The 23,355-nt window shown below is 56.5% G+C and overlaps 2 protein-coding genes across 2 annotated transcripts; one reads left to right on the top strand and one right to left on the bottom strand.

The window, feature by feature from the left end:
- LOC143164677 (chloride intracellular channel protein 2-like) lies at nucleotides 1-9,557 on the top strand. Its single transcript, XM_076347574.1, has 6 exons — nucleotides 1-202; nucleotides 5,179-5,288; nucleotides 5,759-5,884; nucleotides 6,966-7,072; nucleotides 7,502-7,683; nucleotides 7,859-9,557. Exons 1-6 carry the CDS (start codon nucleotides 146-148, stop codon nucleotides 8,018-8,020), a joined length of 744 nt encoding a protein of 247 aa, XP_076203689.1. The 5' UTR covers nucleotides 1-145; the 3' UTR covers nucleotides 8,021-9,557.
- A 7,573-nt stretch (nucleotides 9,558-17,130) lies between these two features.
- On the bottom strand, nucleotides 17,131-23,355 carry LOC143164764 (interferon lambda receptor 1-like). The gene is made up of 7 exons (XM_076347688.1): nucleotides 23,295-23,355; nucleotides 22,705-22,825; nucleotides 21,701-21,876; nucleotides 20,461-20,639; nucleotides 19,829-19,982; nucleotides 19,394-19,518; nucleotides 17,131-18,352 (listed from the first exon to the last, which is right to left on the bottom strand). The coding sequence occupies exons 1-7, from the start codon at nucleotides 23,347-23,349 to the stop codon at nucleotides 17,555-17,557; spliced, it is 1,608 nt and encodes a 535-aa protein (XP_076203803.1). The 5' UTR covers nucleotides 23,350-23,355; the 3' UTR covers nucleotides 17,131-17,554.

The raw sequence follows: 23,355 nt of genomic DNA, 5'->3' as shown, positions 1-23,355 counted from the left end.
AGCCCCAGCCCTCCGCGGGGCGCGAGCACAGCCGGGGTGCTCGAGCCACCAGCCCTCCAAAACCCTCCGCCGTCAGCGCTCCACAAAGGACGGACCAACTCACCACAGCAGTGAGCGGCCAGCAGTCCCTCCTCACACTGCTGGGATGGAGAGTCGGCAGCACAACGCCACCAAGGAGCCTGAGATCGAGCTGTTTGTGAAGGTGGGTCTCAGGGGGGGGACTCTTTGGCAGTTCCCCGCAGGCTCATCCTCACCAGGCTCCAGCTGGGCGTAGGCAGTGGAAATTTGCGGGTGCCTTCATGTTTCGGGAGGCTGGAGATGGGTACCAAGTTTGGGATTGCTCACCATGAGGGCTGGCTAAGTGGGTGCCCAGAGGAGGGGACCAGGCACACGGTGGCATGGGGACCAGTGGGGTGTCACGCCCAGCATCCTAGAAGATGCCCTAGTCTTGTGGTATTCACATACCCCAGGGGAAGAGCACTGCTGGCAGCTGGCATAACGAAGGAGTGGGCACACATGCACCTCTCGAAGCCCAGATAAGAGAAGCCCCAGCCTGGGAACTGTGAGCGGGAGGGCTGAGAGCAGCCACTTCAGCTTCTCCTGTGAGCCAGGGTTGCAAAACAGAGCACAGACGGCTTGGGGAGCCGGCATGGGTGCCCACATGTGGGCGGGATGGGGCAGCTTCACAGAGCAGCCCAGGGGGATTATGCGCTGGAAATGTTGGTTTGCCTCCCCCCCCCATTAAGCAATTTTCCAAACACTTCCCCTGGAACATTTTAACGCTCAAGTTCAAAATACCTGCAGTGGACATGTGGGGTGTAGAAAGAGAGGAGCCAAAGCTGGCAGCTGGTAAGCTGGTAACTGCGTGTGCCAGTAGTGATGCCAGCGGGGCCCCGGGACACAGTGTCAAGTGACAGCAGATGGGGGGGAGCAGTGCCTCCCTATGCCACTACATCGAGGTTTTAAGGGTGGTTTCCCTGCAGCTGCTCAGCCCCATGGGCTTTGCTCCTCTCCTCCTAGGGCAGCTTGGTGCCTGAAAGGACCGTGGTGCCTGGCCGGAGGCACTGGCTTCCCTGGTGCAGGCACCTGGCAGTGCTGGGCACCGTGTGGCACCTTGATTGGGTTGTAGTTGAAAATATGTGTTGGAAAGGATTATCTGAGCCTTTGTGGGAAGGATCCCCCCCATCCCCTTGCCAAAACTGTGGCCACGGCGGTGCTTGCCAGGCACCGAGCTCGGCTGAGCCAAATCCAGACAAGTGTATTTTCTTGGTGAAAGTAATTCGGGTCTTGAATTCCCTTCTTAGCACACTTTTTCCCTGAATGGCTGGGAAGAAGAGGAAAACGATACATGAGGTCACTGCAATGGTGGCAGCACCTTCAAGGGGGTTTTCAGAGGGAAGGGAAACAGAAAACAAAGCAGCAGCATCGTCAGGACTTCCCCTACGCCTTAATTTAGCACGAAAAAACCCTTCTTGGCTTGTCTGTTAACAGACAAATTGATGCTGTGCCACCTTCTCCTATCATTCAGGACCCAGTTTTACCGAAGTCACAGCAGCTCCTGGCTGCAGACAGGCACCCTTCCATGCCATCGGCACCTTGCACCTCTCCTGGGCTGGGGTCCGCTGTGAGACACAGCTGCCGGTATAACCTGCAATAGCTGTAAATCACAGGGGTAGCCGGTGCTCCCGAAGGCGGCTACTGACACACCGCCCCTGCCCAGCTTTCATTTTGGCAAATGCTGAACTTAACTTGGTGAGGATGGGGAGGGTGTGAAGCAGCTCCTGCATTGCCTTTGGGTTGGGGCAGGTGGTTCCCAAAGAGCTGGCAATTTCTGACCCTGCTGTGGTCCCAGTGAGACCATCATCCCACCGGCTGGGGGGCTCTCCCTGCCTGGAAGGAGGCTCTGCCCCTCAGTCCCACGAGGCATTTAGCCGCCCCCAAGGCTGCTTCCCAGCTTTCAGGGTGGCTGTAGGAACCATGGGCAGGGCGCAGTGGGTGTTGAGCACTTAGCAGTGCCCCAAGCATGCAGAGCTGCTCCCTCCTCCCACTGCATTTCATGTTGTTTCACCGAGGGGAAAACCACAGGAACTGCTAAGTAACTTTGGGGTTTTAATGCCTCATGCAGCCTCGTGAGGCCTCAGAGAGTTGGGGCTAAAAACCTGCACCTCCCTGGAGACGCTGTACTAGCCCACGCTGGTTTTATCCATCATCCGGAGGGGAAAAGAGTGAGGAAAGTCAGTCTGGGGGGCTGCAGGCTCTGCACCCCCCGCCCATGTCCCTGCTGCAGCCTGGGGAGAGCAGGGGAGGAGGCTCTCTCCAGAGAAGGAAGTGAAGAGCGGTGACTTCCGTGCCATGCTGCTTGGCTTTTGCTGGAGAGGAGGGTGCGTGGCTATGAGTCTCCCCAAACTGCTTTCCCCTGAGCTCCCCTGGCTCCTGGAGGGCTCTCCCCATGACCACACAGATGCCAGCAGGGCCATGCCAGAGTCCAGTGCCCCCCCCGCCCCGGCAGTGCCCAAGCGCTGGTGGAGCTGCCCTCTGCTTCCTCCAGATAAAGATTTGGCTCTGAGCATCCTAGGATGGGCCTGGTTTATTTTTTTTTTCCCTACAGAGGCCATCCTGATTTTCCTTTCACTCTGGTCCAAAATTGCCCATGTGTCTATTTTTAAAAGACAAGGGGAAAAACCAGCCTGAGCTGCTCAGAGGCTGGAGCTACAAGACAAGTACAGAGAAGCCTGAAGCAGGCAAGCACTGCCTGAGCCCAGAGCAGCCCCAGTGAGGGACATCCCACCCACCCAACCGTCCCCTCCAGCACCACCGCTGCCCCTCGTGCAACTCCACCAGAGCCACTTGCTGCCTTGGCTCAGCACAACAGTTCCCATGGGGCCCAACAAGATAAATTGCAATTAAGCCCCCTTGCTCCCAGCCTTGTGCTGAGTGAGGAAAGCAAAGGGGAGCGCAGCTGGCTGGCTGCCCTTTCCTCTGCCACCAGCAAGGGCCATCTCAGGAGAGCAAGGAGGAGAGCATCGGTCCTCGTGCCGGGCAGCCACAAAAGCATCTTCTGAGCTGTTGGTGTTGGAGATGCTCCAAAGGATGGCATTAGTTTTGGCTTGTAGGTGCCAGCGATGATGGAGAAGAGAAGGGGAGCAGGGATGCCCTGCTCTCATGCCAATGCGTAGCCCTCATGGCTGTTTTCTGACTCTCCCTGCCAGCTACCCCACAGGACATCTGATACACAATTTTATCTGTTACCAAAGAAGCCTTATTTGTTATAAGCTGACATGGGATGCTCCTGAGTGGCAGCTACCCAGGAGCTTTTCTTATTAATAGCCAGCAAAAAGCCTCATGTGAATTCAGCTTCACTTCTGGGTATATCCCAGAGAATCAATACATTTCTCAGTTCCCATTTCCTTTCTCAGGAGCATCATTTCATGACAGCTGATCACAGGAAATACTGGTTAAAAGTAATTTTCATTCCTCTGGAAGTACTAAAAGGTGTTGGCATAGTGGAAAAGCAGACCATCACCTCCAGCTGACCACTCAGAGTGTAAGGGTTTTATTTTGATCAGTTTACCGTCTCCCTTAGGGTGAGTTTGAGGCTGGTGTATCTCTCCTAGAGAAGCTGAGCACTCCAGAGTCCACAGGTTTCTGGACACCTGTAGATACAGACAGGTGACTCGTAGCACTTACCTCAAGCCCAGGAGAGCCAGGCACAGGTCTCTGCATCTTCTGCTAATGAAGCATCCTCAGCCATCCTGTCTTTGGGGCCCCGGTGAGGTGCGAGCTCTGGAGCCCACTGCCCTGGAGCCATCCAGCTGCCCACTCTGGATGTTATTGCTGCTGCTTGACTTCTGCACCACCAGATCCTCCCAAATCTCATCACCCTCCTGCTTAGCCTCTGGCTTCAGCTCACCAGCTGATATCAAGGCTTAGTGCAGAGCCACGGGGCACAAGCCATCCCACTGGGGCTCACGTGCCGACACAAGCTGCTCCGTGGGAGCAGCATCCCTCCATGAAGGAGCTGGTGTGAGCTGTGCTGCTCTTCCCTGCAGCGGCAGGACTACCACACATGCCAGAGGAACCAGTTAATTCTGTTAAAGAAGTTGAATCTCCTGTGAGCCATTTTACCTCTCATTCCACAGCGCAACTTCCCTCTCTGAGCAGCATCTGTGCCAGTTTTCATGCACTGAGGGGAACCTGCCACATTGCTCTTGACCAAACTCCTCATAAGGAGTTTCAGTCCTTTTTGCAAAGGATAGTTCCAGCTGCTACATAGCAAGGAAATGGGCTTCACTCCACCTGCTGCTGCTTTCCATTGGGATTGCTGAATGGCCACCATCTGGGTGAGACCCTGATGAGGGAGCCCTGGTGGGACTCAAACAGGTTGTCCAAGCTCCCCACTTTCTCATGTCCCCACTGCGGTTTGACCCCATCCCAGTCACAGAGCAGCCCCCTGAGTGCTGAGACGCCACAGCTGTGTCCATGCAGAGGGATGGAAAGGGACTGTCTGCACATGGTCGAAGCTTTAGGAGCTGACATGCGGCTCTGTTCCCCACCGATGCTGGGTGGGATGCCAGTGCAAATCCACCTCTGCACAGCCCCGCTGCCCCTGGTGCCTTCTCCTCCCCGAGGCCAAGGAGGCTGCTTGGGTGGTTCTTGGCCATCATCAGCCCAGGGAAGTCATGCATAGGTTCGTTAAATGCACACAAAGCCAGAGGCAGACACTAACAGCACATGAAAACAAACTGCTCTTTTCCTGGCAAACATGAGCACATTTCCCTTCTCGCCTCCCTCTTCAGCCTGGCCTCCCAGCCAAGTGGACCCACCCTTCCTCCCCATCCATCAGCAATCACCCTCCACCTCCTTCCCCTGTCTCCTTCTCCTCTTCCTCCCAGCTTTATCTCACATTTCTGTGAAAGATCTGACCCGGGGCATCCTGAGGATGCTCTCCAATGCTTTCCAGTGGCAGCAGGGCCATGGCTCAGGGAGGGGATCCTACAGCCGAGCCCCCAGTGCTGGGAGGGGCTCCCTGCAGCATGCAATCCTGGGGTGCCGGGCCAAGCCCTCCATGTGCTTTCCTCCCGAGACCTGCTCTGGTGGCTCTCCACCTCCAGGCATCCCATCTGGGCTGGGTGAGCCCAGTTGATGAGTTAAATCCTCGTTTCTCTGCTTTCCCGGCAGGCTGGCCTGGATGGAGAAAACATCGGAAACTGCCCCTTCTGCCAGCGCCTCTTCATGGTGCTGTGGCTCAAAGGGGTCAAGTTCAATGTCACCACGGTGGACATGACCAGGTGAGACGGCACCATGGCCCAGCCCTGTGCCAGCAGTGGGACGAGACACCCCTGGCTCAGCTCCCCACATCAGCACTTTCCTTCCCCCCCCCCCCCGCCCCGGGCCCTGCAGCCAGCATGCCACTGTGAGAGGGACAGGGGTGACAGTCCCTGCCCACACACTGCCCGTCACACCATGGGGTGCAGGGGGTGGGCCAGCACGGAGCTCCAGCCATGTGCCAACACGTGCATGGCACAGGGACCCCCTGTCCTGCTGGATGCAGGTACGAGTCCGAGACACCACAGGGCAGACCGAGAGGCTGGAGGACACTTCTCAGCCCCCCAAACCCAGCAGAGTGTGCAAGTGGGGATGCTCCCGGTCCTGTGCCCCCTCCCACACACCCACCTCAGCCTTGTCTGTTTGCCCCAGGGAGGCTGACGGGTGCAGACAGGCTGCAGGCTCTGAGCCCACTTATTTTCTCCACTCCCAGGAAACCTGAAGAGTTGAAAGATTTAGCGCCGGGCACCAACCCACCCTTCTTGCTGTTCAATAAGGAGCTGAAAACAGACTTCATTAAGATCGAGGAGTTCCTGGAGCAGACCTTGGGCCCACCCACGTAATTGCAAGCTTGCTCCTTCCCCCTTTCGGGGCCCGGCGGGCACGCCGCAGTATTGCATAGTGCTTGGCAGATTGGGAAACTGGGGCAGGGTGCTAGGAGGTGCCTGAGAGCAGCTCAGGGAGGGGGCTGGCTCCCCACCCAGCACCCTGAGCCACGCTCTGAATGGCCAGGGGTTGCGATGCCGAAGGGCTCCATCCCCCTGGGGAAGGCGGTGGGTCGGGCTGCGAGGGGACAGGGACAGGCTAAAATGGAAAACAATGGGAGGAAATGCACCGGTCCCTTGGCTCAGGCATGCCTGGGGGGGAGATGAAGAGTGGGGGAAGGTCCCTGCAGGTGCAGGGACCCCCCCGGGAGCTGGTGGTTTTGCAGCTGGCTGTGGCAGTTGGTGTTGAGGCAGAGGGGGGGACGTTGAGACCCCCTTTGCCCGCTTGTATCCAGTGCACTCAGCTGAGCGAAAGCAAATGCCCTTGCTTGAATGCAGCAGCACAGCTGGCCCAAAGGGCTGCTGGGGGGGGGCGGTCCCCCCTGAGCTCATGCAGGGCACTGCGCGCAGCCCGCCAAGCCAGCCAGCCCACCCCGTGGCCTGTGTGGCTGCAAGCCCTCCCGCTGCGTGCAAAAGAGGAAGTTTCAAATGCATTCGTCATGCACCTCCTCAGACGTGTCTGCCCTTGCAGTGCGCCCTGGGACGCATCAGCAAACAAGAGACTGTTCCTGAGGAAGTCATGGGAGCTTCTGGCTTCCGCACACCCGTCCCATGCCAACATGCATCCTCCGGGCTGGGCCAGAGCTGCCTGCAGGCAGAGCTCTGCTCCGGGGCTCTGCTGCCACCACTGTCCCCAAACCATGGAGTTTCTGCCCTGTGATTTTCCCCTACCAAACACCCAAGATAATATAGCTCCCAGGGTGGCAGCTGCAGTAATTTAAAGCATCACTGTTCTCCCACATTCAGCTGAACATCACCTGCATCCTCCAGTACCAGCCCTGGGCACCATGGCCCAGGAGATACCGCAGATGAGGACCACGCATCTGAATCTCTGCCTCCATCCTTGCCTGCACTGATATAAGTGTCTCTTTAAAGGTATCCACACCTGAGCCCCAAGTACAAGGAGTCCTTTGACGTGGGGAGTGACATCTTTGCCAAGTTCTCGGCGTACATTAAGAACCCACGCAAGGAAGCAAATATTAGTAAGAAATGTGGGTGGGGGCTGCGGGACTGTGATCTGCCAGGCTGGTGGGGGGAAGAGATGCTTTTGTCTGCACGCAAATCCTGCCACCAGGTTAGGGTTCCTTCTGCCTTCCCCACCAAAGCCTCCTTGGCAAGTGGAGGAGCGGGCAGGAAGGGTGAAGGCAGTCCTGTGCTCCACAGGGCTAACGACCCTGTGTGCAGGCACTGGAGAGAGTGGGTCCTGGAGGGAAGCATGGAGTGATGCTGCTGGGATCCCTGGGAGCAGAGACTCTGGCCAGGGTGCAGTGCTGTACACCACCAGTGTGGCCCTGAGGGCTTTGTCCCTGTACACAAAGCCTGGGAGAGACTCAGCCACCCTGGCACAGCCCTGGGCTGTGCTGGGAGCCCAGTGCACCAGGCTAACTGCACTTGTTTCCCTGCCCACCCAGATTTTGAGAAGGCCCTGCTGCGAGAGTTTCAGCGGCTGGATGTCTACCTAAACACTCCTCTCCCTGAGGAGATTGACCAGGACAGCGTGGAGGACATCACCGTCTCCAAGAGGAAATTCCTGGATGGAGACCACCTGACGCTGGCTGATTGCAACCTCCTGCCCAAACTGCATATCATCAAGGTAATGGCACTGGCTCCCAGGGCCAAGGTGGGGGCACCCACTCCAAGTGGGGGTGACAGGATGGGGTGATGCAAACAGGGGGCTGGGGGTCCCGTATTTGTGTCCCCCCCCAAGCCAGAGAGCGAATCTTCCCCAGGTCTGGGAAGTCTCAGCCTCCCCCTCCTCTCCTCTCTAGATTTCAGCCAAAAAGTACCGTGACTTTGAGATCCCAGCGGACATGACAGGCGTCTGGCGCTACCTCAACAACGCCTATGCTTGCGATGAGTTCAGCCACACGTGTCCCGCAGATGAAGAGATAGAGCACACCTACGCCAGCGTTGCCAGGAAGATGACCTAACCCTGCTGCAGCATGTGCCAGCAGCACTGCCCCTGGCCGAGCCCTCCAGCTCTGCAGTCCTGACACAACCAAAACCCAGCCGAAGGAGGGACTGGAGGGGATTTACAGCATCGCTACCCCCCACCTTTCAGAAATAGCGCCTTGCTTCACAGCCCCCCGCCGCTCCCTCCTCCTCCTCCGCCGGCTGGCTGCAGCCCCCGTGTGCCGTCAGTGCTGACTGTGCGTACAGACTGGTCCCTGCATGGCTGCAGTGGCAACTGCATCCCTACTCCCTGAAAACAGGTCTCATGGCCTGTGACCATGCATCATGAGAAAAGCTGAGCGCTAGCTGTCTGCAGCAGCACTTTGGTGGAAGAGATGAGATCCCCCCAAACGGCTGGGCAGTCCTACCCAGGACTACTCCAGCAGTCCTACTCCATCCACTGCTGGAGCTACTCTGCTCTGCCAGCCCCGTGTGGTCCCAGCCATCCCGTACGCTCAGGAAGAGGTGTCCCGTGATCCCAGTGCATCACGTGGGCTGGACCTGTTTGAATTCACCCAGTCACCCTTCTGCATAGCACCCTGCAGCCTGCGTTTGGGCAAGCCCTCTCTTCCACCAAGGCATCCAGGCTCCATCTACCGAAAGGCTCTGCCCCCAGTAGTTTACTGCAGTGACAAATTGTTCTCACTGCTAGAGAGTTGTAACGTGTGTCTAACTCCCCATTAGGACATGGGGGCAGGAAGATGCTGGGGATGATGCCTGGTGCGAAAGTACCAGGACCTGCTGTGGGAGGGAAGGAGGGGTGCGGGGACTTGCGAAGGGCTGAGGATGGAGGGCTGAGGATCAGGGCATTCCCTCCTATGTGTGCCAGCACCCAGGGCCATGTGCTGCTGGCTGCAAGGTCCAGCCTGGCTCCTGTGAGCTAAGAAACCTCTCCCTGCCTTGCAGGACACTGCAGGAGGTGCAGCCATGTGCAGCTCCAGCTCCACCACCCCCTCCCCGGTCCCTACCAACGCTTCAGGTGCCTGACTGGGAGACGGAGGCATGGGGTAGGGCATCCATCTGGTTTCCACACCCCAGTACCAGGCAGCCTAAGAAAGCAGGCAAAAGCTGCTTTGCAAAGCACTGTGTCTGTAGAAGATATGTGGGCAGGTTTGGTGCTCCCTGGCTCAGCGTTGTGCCTTCCCGTCCAGTGTTGCTGATGCAAGAGGAGTCAAAGCCGCTCTGCACAGCCATGACATCCCATCCTCCCCCATCCGATACCTTCAGCTCCCCCAAGGGCTCCTGCCAGTGCCTGTGAATTCAGCCAGCTCTCCCCAGCCAGCCCTGCGGGCAAAAAAATACTGTACAGTGAGCGTGGTGGGTTCTGCGGGGACACGGTGATGGCAGACCCCCCCTCCAGCCCTCACTGCCACTTCTGTCTTTGCACTAAAAGGTGTGTCCTTGCAAGCCTGCCTCTGACAGCTCCGGGTTTGGGGACTGGTTTTGTTATTAATGGGTTTTGGTTTGTTTGGGTTTTTTAAACTAAGAACAGCAATAAACTATATTTTAATATGCCTTGCTTGTGAAACAGAAACACTGTCCTGCAGCCCGGATCCTCATGGGACTCTCCCCCTACCCCATGACACCCCTCCTCTGCTGCAGACCCTCTCCCCTTTTCCCCACAAGGGACTGGAGACCTTTCAAAGCCCTGTGCAAACCAGCCTACAGCAAGGTGTGGGGTCACGCATGGATGGGCCCGACAGACGGCACTGGGATAGTGGTGGCAGGGAGCGGGCTGGCAGGCAGGTGGCAGGCAGAGCTCCTCCTGTACCCCTCATTTGGTGACACAGTATTTCCAGAAGCAAGCTGGGAGAAAAAGGGAAAGACACCCATGCAAGGAGCTGCAGCAGTCCTTGGGTACAGCTGAAAAGTTTAAAGGAAGGGAGGCGTCCATCTCTTCTCCCAGGCTCTCCTTTGGCTTTAAAGTCAGTTCTAGGGGCACAGCCTGGGATTTGAATGCCTTAGTATATACCACGGACACCCTCTACCCCAAAACACAGGCACCCTCCACTCCAAGTCATGAGCACCCTCCACCCCAAGCCCAGCCCCTGCTTGCCATGGCCTCTTTGCAGGTCAGTGGTGGGTCAGGCCCCAGGACCCATTGGGAGCTGGGCACTCACCTCTCTTGCTGGGTTGCTGAGGGGCCTGGTCTGTCCGGGTAAATCCCTGGCTCTGGAGCTCACCCACTGCCACCATCTTCCAGAGGACTGCATCAAGGTCTTCCACCTGCCGTGGCACAGCAGCCCCATCACGCGTGTGTGGTGCCCATCTGGAAAAACCACAGAAACAAACAGCTGGTGTGCTGGGGGCTTTGCAGCATCTCACCCTTTGACCCATCCTTCCTCCAGTGCCTGCCTGTGCACAGCCCCCAGGAAGCTCCCACCAAGCTCTGGGAGCTGAGCAATCCCAAGCACTTGGCCTTGTATTTCCTTTGCCTCAGACACGTGGTCAAGCTACTAAAGCTCTGGAAGTCCCCATGAGTCAACCAAGTGACAAGAGGAGCCCCTGTGCCTGCTCATTTCCCAGAAGCATCAGGCAGTGTGCCACACTGGGGCCGCTTGCAGGGGCTGCGCAAGCGGATCACAGGGCTGGGGTCATGCTCTCCTTCAGGGCTCAAGCTCTGCCCAACTGACTTTTTCTCCAGCATCAGGAAGCCCAGAGTATCTCGTGCTTAACCCACTGATAGATACTAGAACGTATGGACCAGGACCACAGGGTGGATGCGAACGGGTGTCATCAGCCCCAAGCCCAGCAGATGCTGGCTCTGCCGCCTGTGGTCCCCTGGGGCACTGGCCTGCACACAATGGTGCACAACAGTGCACCACGCTGCAGCAAAGCCCCCGGCTCACAGTGCAGTCGGCTGGTGTCGCAGCGCCAGGTCTTGTGGCTGTCGGGGAGGCTTGTACCAGCCCTGTGACCATGAGCAGAGCTCACCCCATCACAGACCATACCAGACCACCCAGCGTGCACAACTCACTCCGCATGTGAGCTGCAATTCCCTCATCTCCATGTAGGGTGTTGGAAGAATATTGAGTCTAGAGGGATGCTTGGTTTGTACGTCCCAGGCTGGCTGATTCCCCAGGCAACATTGTCTGTCATCCCAGAGTATCCGGACACATCACCCAAACTCTGCTCCTTGGAGAGGAGACAGAAAGGTTCGTTCGGTGCCCTTTCCTACCCCTACGAATGCTGGGGTTCAGCCAGGTTGAGCAGTACCTTCTTCAGAGGTGCCATGAGGAAAGTCCCTTTGAAATCTTGGTGGGAGATCTATGTTTCTCAATCTCTTGTGTCCTCTTCTCTTGTGAGGTGGGACATCATGGAGCCTTTCCTGAAGAAGACTGGACAGGATGCTTGGGAGCCCAAGCATCTGATTTTTAACCAAAAGGCTGACCATGACCCTGCTGACCACAAAACAGGGAGACAACAGTGTCTGCATGCCCAGGTACAGGCTCTCATTTTTCATAAAGTGGTTGAAGGTGCATTAACAAGAGATCATTACTTCTGTCTGCAAATCCCTGTCTGTCAGGCACAGATCAGACTGGGAGGCAGATGAGGCAAAATGTTCATCCATCCCGACCAGGCACGCCGCTCAGCTGGGACCTTTGTCCTAACAAAAATCCATATCTAGCCTGTTTACCAGCTGCTCCCATCCCCTGGATGCCAGGTTTCATGCCATGTAATGAAAAATCCTGGAGGCAGGCTCATCACTTCTGCTGTCAGTACACAAGCAGGAAGCATAGCCCGGAGAGGGTCGCCACGGGGAGAAAGCATGGAAACCCCCTTGAAACTCATGTGTGCATCAGACGAGATGATGTGCACCCAGCTCAGAGGGCAGCTCTGCCTGTGCTGTGTATCACTGGGAGCATGAGCGGTCTTTGTGGGCAGAGAACTACAGATCAGTGTGCCCAGAGCAGTGCAAGGGGAGTGGGAAGGCATTGAGCTGAGCCACCTAGTCCATTCCTTGTCCACACACCAGAAATCCCCTGACGTGCATCAGGAGGATGGGGAGTACAAGGACTGGCCATATCTCACAGACCCTGTCTGAGCCCATTGCTGGGAAGAGCAGGGGCGAGCTGTCAGGCTCTGCCATCCAACACAGGGGAGTTCATCCTGTGGAGCAAGGGGACCTGGTGACAGAGCTGGGTGACACATGGCTTCATCAGCTCAGCTTCAGCAGGGCGCCCATGGCACTTCCTGAATGCAGACACTTGCCATGCGTCCCCAGATGAGGGCACTCCCAGACTAGCACATGAAGTGGGAACAGTTTTGCTCTGCAGCCTCCCAGCCCCAGAGCTTGGCTCTGGGATGACCTGGGCATCCCCACCACCATTGGCGCTCAGTGCTTGGGTCCCGACCTGCTGAGCTACAGGAAAGCTCCTGCCTGGGGAGAAATCACACAGGTCTGAACAAACAAGTTCACATCTCTATAGCCTATCAGCCCTGCAGCCCTCTCTATGCACATGCTCCAAACACATTACGCTTAGTCTACAGCTTTTGGGGCTTCCATAGTCCCTACCCACATCCTGGTGGGCTTCCCAGCCAAGCCAAGCAGCTAAGACCACCAATCTCCTGACCTGCTGGCCCAGCACTGTGGGGAGAGATCTAGCAGGAACCAGTGGCCTGGGTCACCTCGCAGCTCAGACCTGTGAAACCACAAAGCCTTTTTGGGCTGAAGGATGGGGTCGAGCAGGACAGCTCTGATGCTGCTGCTCCATGCCACTCCAGGGACCCGCCTGGAGCTACAGAGCCATCGTAAAGGCACCTTGCACAGGGGTGGCTGGATAACAGGGCCTCGCTCAGCGAGCCTCGGGCCCCACAGTCCCAGGTCCCTTGCCAGATACACAGGCACACGCCGGACAGTGCTTGGGATGGCTGCAAGGATTTGGGGAGGCTCTGGGCTGTCCCAGAGCACTGGCAGGGCAGCTGCAGTGACAGGCAGGATGGAGAGTGGGCAGAGCAGGGTGGGCACAGGACCACGGCAGATCCAGGGGGTGGGCTGCAGACCAAGACGCTGCTCTCTGCATCTCTGCCTCCCGTGGCTTTCAAAGGGAAATAGGGATCTTCCTTCATTCTGGCAGCCTGCAAAATATTAGAGCTTAATTTTTCCCTGTCATTTCAGGAGCTGCCATCTTCCTCGTGTCTGTTAGCTGCTATGTTTCCTATGTGGCGGCTGCGAAAGTCCCATTAGCCCCCGCATAGCAATTTTCCACTCTCCAATACTTTTATAGGCTGGCAGCTCAGCGCTCTGAGAATTAGTAATAAGAAATACCCTCTTGCATAGTCCTAAAACTGCTGTTTCTAATAAAGAGCTGTTTTCAGCTGCATTCCTCTCATTGCTTTGATCTGGTACCGGCAGAAGCTGAAAACACCGCCAACAGCATGGAGAGCAGCCAGGAACGAGCCTATCGATCACGGTGAGTCAGAGCTTTCACAAACCTCCGCACCAAATACCTCCAGGCATGGCATTGTGGCCCTGGGCCTGAGGCCAGCATGAGAAACAGCAGCCGACCTCCGAGATGATGGATGCTGCAGGGCTGGGCTGGATGTCTGAGGACCCATCACTGGCTCACCCATCTCTAGGCTGTGGAGGGAGTGTGGGATGCCTGTGAGCACAAGGTGGGAGCCAGGTGCATGCACACGCCTGAGCGCTGCAGCAGCGATGGAGGGACCTGGCTGGGCATCCTGCTGCACGGGCTTGGCTGGGGCTGGGGCCCTGCCCCTGGACCCAGCTCCATCCTCCAGCACAACCCCATCCTGCTCAATGTGTAACGCCCGGCCAGGCAGACCGGAGCAGGGTGTAATCCAGACACACTCCACCCAGACCCTGAGCTGTGCACGGTGGTGGCAGGTCTCTGTTGGGGCATGCCAGGACCTCACCCCCGCAGCGAGCATCTCACCTTCTTGCTGTGGCTCTGCAGAGCCCCACACTCTGCTCGCACCTCCGAGGTGAAGCAAAAAACGCTATCTCACATCCACTCAGAAACTTCAGATGATAAAATGCCATCTTGAAATGTCACAAGCCTTCTGCCTTTTTCCACTCTGCATGAACACCTCTGTTTCATACAGAATGGGGACATCTCAGCTGCTTCAACCACCCCCTGGGCTGGGGTGAGTCCCTGTTGCTGATGAGTAACTTGTCTGAATCACCCACAGGGATCCCAGCACGATCGCCCTGCCAAAATCTCAGAAAAGAGCTGTTTTTCTTTTGATCTTTAAAGACCTGGCAGGCTGTTATAAAAGCACTGGCTGCACCCCGGCATGAGCCCAGCATCCAACAACAAGGCGGCCATGGGAGCCAGTTTAGTCCCACCATGCTGGGCTAGTGCCTCCCAGCAAACAGCCCAGGTCTCGGCCAGTGCAGCACAGGCTGGACTGGCACGATGCATGCTCTTTGCTTGGCCTGGAGGACCTCAAGCTCAGGATGCGCCTCCTTCCGAGTCTAATGGCACAAACAACAGGGCAGCTTTGACTGATGCTCCTGTTGAATGGTTCCTTGCAAATGCCCTGTCACCACGCAATGACCTTCAGGAGCGGTGGTGGGGCTGGAGGCCCCATTGGCCCAGCTAGGGATGAGGCAGTCAGTCAAACAGGGCTCTACACGCCTAGGGTTTTGACTGTGACCTTGAGACACATTGGAGACTATGAAGCACAAAGGGGATGGACCAGGTGCCACAATGAACAATGGGAAAAGAGCAAGCCCTTGGCATGTCATCTCTGTTCACTCCTAGACAATGGCCCCAACCTCCTTGTCTTGCTGGCCAAACACTCCCATCACCAAGGGCAGTCCAAGACTGCTGCGGGATGCTCAGAGTTGAGTCCAGTCTACACCTTCAGAAATTTTCAAGGCCAGACTGGAAAAGACCTGATCAACCTCATCTGGCTTCAGGTTGCTGACCCTACTCTAAGCAGGAGGAGATTGCTCCCAAGGTTCCCTTCTAACCTTGACCTGCTGTGTGGGGACATGGCACTGCTTTTACTGAGCTTGCTGCCTGCAACCAGCGTCCTGGCAGTAAGAACATGCCTGCCTTTCTGCACAGCTGCAGCACCGCACTGCTCCAAACCTCAGCTTACAGTGCAAAGTCTGCATCTACTGAACACCACCTGTGAGAAGACAGCTTGGCATTACCCATCTCCAGGTGAACGATGCACAGATGCGTGCTCCCTGGTACAGATGTAAAGTGGTTTTTAGGGCTTATCCCAGGCTGCAGCTGTGATACTGGCCAGCTGCAAATGCTCATGTTGCTGAGACCGTTGCGTGGACACACGTGTGGCCAAAGGAAACGCAGTGGTCCAGCTCTGAAAGAGCTCAGCACTCCAATACGGGGCATAATGAACATAGTTTATGAGACCAGACCAACAGGTTCAAGAGGTTAGGCTAGAAGAGAGACCAAAGGAAGATGCAGAGAGCTGTGGGGAGAAAGGGAATAAGCTGTTCCCTGGGGAACAGGACAGGAAATCACAACATGGAAAAGTGTGATCTGTCCTTGGGGAAACCGTTAGTGAAGAAAATCGACCATTTGCGGGGAAAGAACAGGGTCTCCACTCCCAGACGTCTTGAAACAGAAGCAGGACACACATCTCAGGCACTTGTCAAGGAAAACAATCACCATGAGGTTCCTGTTCACCCGCTAGAAAGATGGCGTGGCCGTGGGGCCACAGAGGAGGAAAAGCAGATACATGGTTTTGACTCCGTGAGCTTTGGCAGAGCAGTCACAACTATAGATCAAATGCCTCAAAAAGCTTCAAGTTAAAAAAAATAAGAATTGGGATGGCGGGAGGGAAGGTCAGCATGGAACATTTTGCTTGAGGATTTACGGATTGCAATGTTTTGGCTCCTGTGTTTGCCGCAAAACCTCAACTCCTCTGAAGTCTGCCTGATTTTAGCATGGGGGAATTCTTCTGGCTTGGCTTTTTGTTTGCTTTCTAAACACCTGAAAATTAAAAAGGCCATTTCACGTGACCCAAAATGATGGCAGATAGCTGTGGCCCAAATTTTCATCTTATCAAAAAAAGAAAGTGAAACAAATTAAGGAAAATCAAACTCTTGTTTCAGCTGAGCTTGAGAGGAACTTTCTTGGCAGCAAACAGCGTGTGGGTAACGTGTATTCCTCTGAGCAGCTCTTGGGACCATCTCTCTCCTTTTTTTTTAAATTCAGCTCAATCTATTTAATACACCACATGTCCTCACATCATCACTAAGAGAGATTTTGCTAATGAGATGCACAAAGCACAGCTGCCTCCTTTGAAGCAGAGACAAAGCTGTCCCAGCAGCATTGCTGCCTGAGGAGAGGACAATTCTTTGCCCTGGTTTGGGAGCACTCAAATGGGGCTGCCCCACGGCCCCACTCAGCTGCCAGAAAGCTGCAGCCGGTGTTGCTGCAGGTGTCCAGCTGAGTCAGCCATGGCGGCAGGGGAAGAGGAAGGCTGGCAGCCTGGCAGAGGGAGGGCAGAGTCACCCCTGGGAGGTTGCACGGCCGGGGTGTCAGGGATGACTCATGCGGTTGGAAAATGGTGCTGTGCAGCCCTGCTTTACCAAAAAGGGTCCCCAAGGCTGGCAGCGCTGTCCCTTCTGTCCCCTCCACCAGATGCCTGGATGCTGGACATCAATTTCTCACCTGTTCCCAAGTCTGGCTTAAATCTTGCCAGTCCAGGAGCCTGGATTTGTCCCCCAGAGCTGGAATCCACCAATCCCAGCCCACTGCAAAGCACAACGCTGCCTGGCACTAGGGGAGAGGGTTTCCCCTCACCTCCGTGGCTACAGGCACAGCCTCATAAATGCATCCCAGATAGACAACCGCAGGGCAGGGCTCCTCAGAAGTAAATTGTCCCAGTGCTGGTAGAAGGAATAGTAAAACTATCCAGCAGTTGCTGAAGAACCAACATTTTCCCACATGACAGCAACACACAGACCAGCTGCGGGTGCAATTTTCTCCCAGGGAAACCCCAAGTTTTCCTAGCACCTTTCCCAGATGCTGCTCAGGCAGGGCAGCATTGGTTCTGTAACAGAAAGAATAAGCACAGAAGCCAGTTTTCCATAATAAATTAGTGTTATTTTAAAAACAGCTCCAGCACACAATCAGTATTTCCAGACAAGTAAAAAAAAAAAAAAAATCTCCTCTTTCATTAAAGAGGTTTTTATATATATGAGTATATACATAAATTTGCATTAGTATATATACTGTACACACACATATACACACATGTAGATGGATAAAAAGATAAAAGTTTTGGGGCTTCAACTTGGGTATGTATTCCTTATGCTTTGGTTCAAGAGCACCAAAGCCACAGAGGGAAGCTCTGAAGATATTGATCTCACCCATCCATGGCAGCCGTGGCTGGAGCGTGCCTGTGCCTGCCCCCACGGGAGCCTGCCCCAGTCCTGTCCCCAGCAAGGCACAGGCAGGTCCAAGCAGGCAGCCATCGTGACTGGGGCAGCTCTGGGCAGCACCTCGAGCTCTGCTTGATGCTGTGATCTGGATCCCGGGAGCTCCTGGCGTGCCCCCGCCTGCCTGTTATGGCTCACCGTCAGCTGGGGGACGTAGCTCATAGCCAGAGAAGGTAGCTGCCTGCAGGATGTCGGGGGGCAATTGGGGCAGCTGGCAGGGGCTGGGGAGGGGGATGTCCAATGCTGCCTGCTCCAAGTCACCCTGCTGAATGGTGCTGTCACCCGGCTCTGGCTCAGTCCCACGGCCATGCAGGGGCTGGAGATCATGCATGAGCTGCCTTCCATCCTTCTCCTCGCTAGCTGGCAGCTTCACAGAGCTGAGCGGTACCCAGTGCCCTGCCATGCCAAGGCTCTCCTGCAGGTCCTCCTGGCTGAAGCTCCTGCCCGGTGTGGACAGAGGAAGGCAGCTGCCTGCTCCCAGGGCTGGGCACTGGCATTTAGAATAAAGCTGGAGGTGCAGGGAGAGCCATGTCTTGGATGTCCGGTAGTCCCTGTCACCTGTGTAGCTGTCTCTAGTCAGTCCCACCGGCACCAGCTGCTCCAGCACATCATCCCCATCACGCACCTCCCCATCCTCCTCCAGCTGCGATGAGACCCAGGAGCCCAAGACATGCCCCAGCTGGCTGTGGGTGCAGGGTGGCTCCCTTCCCTCGTGGCAGTCTGGCCCAAACCCGTTGGCACAGTAGCCACTCATGTTCTGGGAAAGGCTTTCTCCGAGGAGCAGCTGGACTGCGGGTGTTGTCTGTTCAGCTGCAGGTGGCCCGTGGGAGGGGAGAATGGTCGGCAGGAGCAGGGCGAGTGAGTCCTCCTTGAGCTCAAGGGTGGGCACCCCGATTGTCACACTCAGCTCCCCATTCAGGAGAGCCTGCGGGGAAACAAGCAGTGAAGTGGTCAGCCTCAGCTTGCTGAAACCTCCTCTAGCCTGGGGATGATCAACCACGGACCCCAGGGAAAGGAATGGTCCTGGACAGCCCGTCTGCCATGCTCACACCCGGGAGAAACACAGGCAGGGCTCTGCTCACTACAGCACGGGGGCTCTGGTGCTGGGGGACGGTCACAGCAGCTATCATGCTGCTGCTTTTCAAGCTATGCCCCAGCTGTCAGAGGCTGATGGAAGAGCTCTCACCTGCTCAGAGACGCAAGCAATCCCCATGCAGAAGCCAAGAAGAATAGCAAAGCAAAGGACGCTGGCACTGAGCTGGGCCAGGGCAAGCGGAGCAGCCTGCCACCTCCTCTCCACACTGGCATAGGGGACTTCTTTAGCTTAGCAAGTTGGTTTTGCCCCCAGAGTGCTCAAAGGGCTGCTCAGCCTGGGCTGCTGCCACTCCCAGCATTGGGAAACTGGGATGCAGGGGGAACTGCGACTCGGGGAGAAAGACTGTCCTGGTGACTGTTTTGGACATGTTTTGGATCAGCTCCGCAGGGCTGCAGCCCTGGGAGCCTCTCCGAGCCTTGGCGCTGCATTTGTCCCAAGGGCAGACCAGTGAGGGACTGCATCTCACCCAGGCCAGAGTGTCCCAGGATAGCAGCCCCACTGTTTGCTTCTTTTCCCCTCTTTCTCCCGTTCAAGCTGTTGTAGATGGACATGCAGCCAAGCAAAAGCCAACTGCCTAAAGCAGGAGGCTCCTAACATCGAGGGCCATGCTCGCAGGCTACGTGCTGCCCGAGACACCATCCTCCAGTGTAACCTATGGCTGATTGATGCATCCCACCAGTATCTTCTCCCACGCAGCAAGGCCTGGGGGTGCAGTGGGTCGGACAGTGGGGGAGGCACCTGGGCACCAAGATGGGTTTGATGGTGCAAGAGATGGAGGGAAGGAGGTGCTGAGCCCCCTGCAAATGCAGGGGACCCTGGCTCGGCCGCGGCACATGCAGAGCAGAGACTGGAGGAGGATTGTTCACTCACAAGCGTTTTCGGGAGGTGCATCTCCGCGGGGCTGGGGAAGATGTGCAGCTGGATGAAGCAGAGCCCGGCCACGCTCAGCAGCAGGAAGACGCCACTCAGCACAGCAAGGAGGACCCAGGGAAAGCCTGCCAGGAGGTCACAACAGGCTGAGGGGTGGAAGGACCCCAGTTGGCATCCCCCCCAGCCCACCCTACGCCAGTGCTTCCCCAGAGCCCCTGCAGCAGGCTGAGGTGTTCAAGGAGGAGATGCAGGGCAAGCCCAAGGCGGATGGTGAGAGAGCATCTCCCCAAGAAAGGTCCCCACAGGGCGTTACTGGACCACCAACCCTGACCAGAATGGCTGGGTGGTGAGTGACCCACACCTCCACACATGTCCATGCTGCAAGCAGGACCTGAGATGCAACTGCAGCAGCTGAACTGGCGAGAGAGCTCCCACCTGTGGGGCCCGCCGGTGTCACCATGCACTGCTCGGCCTCCCAACTCTGCTCCCTGGCCATGCCCACAGCTGCTGTCCGGATGCAGTACTGCGTACTGGGCTTCAGGTACCAGAAGGTGCATGGTGCTTCCTCCCCACTCCGTTTGCAGGGCACCTGGAAGCAGAGGAGACGTGTGGCCAAGGTGGCTGGAGGTGGGGTCTGTGCACTGCTCCACTCCCCAGCACAGCCTCGACACCCTACTTGCCCCATGGTGTGAAGCACAGACCCTCCCTCCCTGCTCCCCAGCACCTCCAGCACTTGTTTCTTCACCCCAGGAGGTGTTCAGGTCCCAGAGCATCTCGTTAAACACCTACTGCATGCTTTCATCTGAACAGAAATTATTACAGGTTTTTCTTATTCATGCAGTCTAGAAGAGGAAAGGGATCTCCTGCCACCCCCAGGTTGCAAGCCCCAAATTAGGAATGCAAAGCATCTCATGCCCGCTTGCACTGTTGGGTGTGGGCAGCGCTGGGGCAGCTCTACGGCCACAGGCACTACCACACCAATGCAACTGGACACGGGCATCTTTGCTGCACCAGGAAAGCTTCTGCAAGTCCTGTGCCCTCTGAGCCTTGCCCACCCCGCCACGTACTTGCTGGACAAGCATGTCCCCTTCGTACAGACTCAGCCAGTACCACAGCTTCAGCAGCACTTGGTCGACCGGCTTGTAAGAGCCAGTTTTGCTTTGGTAGGGAGTGAGCGGCATGATGATATTTATGCTGAGGATGTGACCCTGGAGCAGCCAGGACAACTTGGGGGGGCCCACAATTGCTGTAGGGAGGGAGAAAAAAATGGAGGAGGAAAATTAAGGCCTTCAAAACAGAAGGCAGGCATTTTGGTTCTCTAGAAATGATGTTTTTCTGTTGGACATCCCACTCCCAGCACACAGAAACTTCCTCAGGTCTAGCCCGATGGCACTTTGCGCTATGAAACCAGCTCTAGAAACAGCAGCTACTGCATCTTTGTGACGGCCAGCGCTGCTTCTGCCTCCTCCAGTCACACCAACACAGGCCAGGACAGACCTGCTATCACCTCCGGTTCCCTGCTGCTGAGCACTTCATCTCTGAGCCATCAGACGATGGTCTAGAGACTTGCTGCAGAGTGCAGCAATTGCTCTTTTAGCTAAGTGCATCTATTTCCATGCCAGCTGGATGCAGAGGGAATGAAAAAGGGAACCCAAACAGCCGATGTACATCCCATTGTAGCCGCTCACACATTCAGTTCATTGCAACAACCCCCTGTGAGGTGGGTTAGGGGAAGGTCCTGAAGTTTTTCCTTCTTCTAAAAGACAGCTAGGCTTTTTGGACAGGACAGCCAGTCTATGACTGAGAATAGGCACGTGCCTGCACCTCGCAAACACAGCAGCCAGGGCAAAGGCAATGCTGGAGGGGACTACTCCTGTCTTCACCAGCCTGTGCCAGCTTTACCTTGCTGGAACAAGAATGTCCTCACCCAGCATCTCCCAGACCCACGGCAGGGACGAACAGGGGATGCTTTTAAAAGGCAAGCCTGGAGGGGTAGCCTCTTTCCTACCCCATCTTGCTGCGTTCCCCAGATACCCAAATTCTCACAGCGCTGTGGTGGCCTGGGGCCTCCCATCCATGGTCCTTACCTCACTGTGTCTCCTCCTCTGACCCCTTGCTCTTCACCCAGCCCTTCTCCAGTAGGTCTGCTCACATCCCTTTCCTCCGGTCGGGGCTTTTGGCACTTTTCCCACCAGTATCTTCATGAGACTTCCCACCGTATCCCACCAGACCTCTCCAAGGACCCCTCTCCCCCTTGGCCCCCTGGGAAGAGCAGGAACCTAGCTGAAGGAGCTCCCTGGTCCTTACTGTCTCTGTACGGCTGCAGCTCGCTGGAATAGGCCCACTCAGACAGCTCGCCTCCGGCCACCGCTCTCACCCTTGCCCAGTAGATATCGTGGATCTTGTCAAAATACAGCTCACACACCGAGGAGGAGCCGGTGCTGTTCCCCCAGCAGGCATCTGCCTTGGTCCAGTGAGAGGTTCTGCCCATAGAGAAAATGCAGGGTTTTCTCCTTTTCAGCACCTTCCTAGCCAAAAAGGAAGGCTGCCTAGCTATCGCCACCCTGCCTGAGTGGAAAGCGTGGGAGAGCACAGATATTGGCCAACAGCGTCCTGGTCTGCATTAGGAAGAGCGTTGCCAGCAAGTCAAGTCCCCTCTCATCGGCACTGGTGGGATGGCACCTGGAGTGCTGTGCCCTGACCTGTGCTCTCTGCTGCAAGAAAAAACACGTCCATGCCAGAGAGAGCCCACTGAAGGGCCAAAAAGATGACCAAGGGGTTGGGGCCTCTGTGGTATGAGGGAGGCTGAGTGACTGGGGACTGCTTAGCCTCAAAAGAAGGTGGCTTAGGGTGGGGGGTCTTATCAACGTGATGGAGTAAAGAAGATGGAAACTTCTTCTCAGTGGTGCCCAATGAAAGGACAAGAGGCAGCAGGCACAGGCTGAAATACAGGAAATTCCGTTTAAGCATAAGGAAAAAAAAACCCCAAAACCCAAAAGCAACCCCCTTTTTTTTTTTTTACTGGGAGTGTGATCAGGAAAGGGAACAGGTTGCCCAGGCAGGCTGTGGAGTCTCCATCCCTAAAAGGTGGTCAAAACCCAACAGGACACAGTCCTGAGCTGACCTGGCTCGGCTGCCTGAGCAGGGGTTGGATGAGCTGATCTCCAAGAGTTTCCTGCCAGCTCCACTATTTTGTTACTCTATGATATTTACTGCCAGATAATAATCCTCTGGCTACTGGGGGTCCCCAACAGCCAGGGTGCAGGGGGGACGAGGCACCTCTGCCCCCTCCTCCCTGCCGCCCCACCTACCGTGTCCTCCACTCCACCTGGTATGAGTCACTGCTGGGTGAGCCAGGGTCCGGCTCCCACCGCAGGCGGACGTGAAAGTTTTGTGCCTCCAGCCTCACATCCTGCGGAGGCAACGGCGTGCCTGAGGAGGGGTGGGAAGCAGAGGAGGGTCAGGCAGTATCACTCTGCTCTGCCAGGGCCCGCTCCTTGGCCGCTCACCGCTTGGCCATGCTGCACGGGTCTCCCCAGTTTGCATAGGTATCATGGGGCCTCCCCCTGCTCCACAACCCTCAGCTTCAGTCCCGCATAGGCAAACACCGACTCCCTGCCAGGCTCAGGCAAGCGCTGGTTGCCAGCGTGGCGCTCAGCATCCACATCCCATGAATCTCTTGCACACCCTGAAGCACCCTATCTGCGCGAAAGGCACCGACACCCTAACGTGGTTGCTGGTGACCCTGGGGTTTTCTTTCCCATCACACCTTGAAGACCACTTGGTCTCCTCCTCCCTGCAGTACCTTCTGTAGGTCTGAGAGTTGTCCCCGTGCTTCTCCCCCCACTGCAGCCAGGGCCACCCCCCCAGTCTGCCGTGGCAGCTCTGGAGCCAGACTTACCCCGGAGCAGGGTGCAGCTGGCCAGGGACAGAAGCAGGCTCAGGGCAGGGCTCATCCCGAT

Source organism: Aptenodytes patagonicus, chromosome 9, assembly GCF_965638725.1.
Source record: "Aptenodytes patagonicus chromosome 9, bAptPat1.pri.cur, whole genome shotgun sequence".
In the NCBI taxonomy this organism is placed as follows: domain Eukaryota; kingdom Metazoa; phylum Chordata; class Aves; order Sphenisciformes; family Spheniscidae; genus Aptenodytes; species Aptenodytes patagonicus.
This window is presented reverse-complemented; position numbering and strand designations above follow the sequence as displayed.

Coding starts and splice junctions, on each gene's coding strand:
- LOC143164677 (XM_076347574.1), top strand. CDS start 146: ATGGAGAGTCGGCAGCACAACGCCACCAAGGAGCCTGAGATCGAGCTG. Junction 203..5,178: donor AGATCGAGCTGTTTGTGAAG/GTGGGTCTCAGG, acceptor CTTTCCCGGCAG/GCTGGCCTGGATGGAGAAAA. Junction 5,885..6,965: donor CAGACCTTGGGCCCACCCAC/GTAATTGCAAGC, acceptor GTCTCTTTAAAG/GTATCCACACCTGAGCCCCA.
- LOC143164764 (XM_076347688.1), bottom strand. CDS start 23,349: ATGAGCCCTGCCCTGAGCCTGCTTCTGTCCCTGGCCAGCTGCACCCTG. Junction 20,640..21,700: donor GCTGCAGCCGTACAGAGACA/GTAAGGACCAGG, acceptor CCCTCCCTACAG/CAATTGTGGGCCCCCCCAAG. Junction 18,353..19,393: donor TGCACCTCCCGAAAACGCTT/GTGAGTGAACAA, acceptor GTTTCCCCGCAG/GCTCTCCTGAATGGGGAGCT.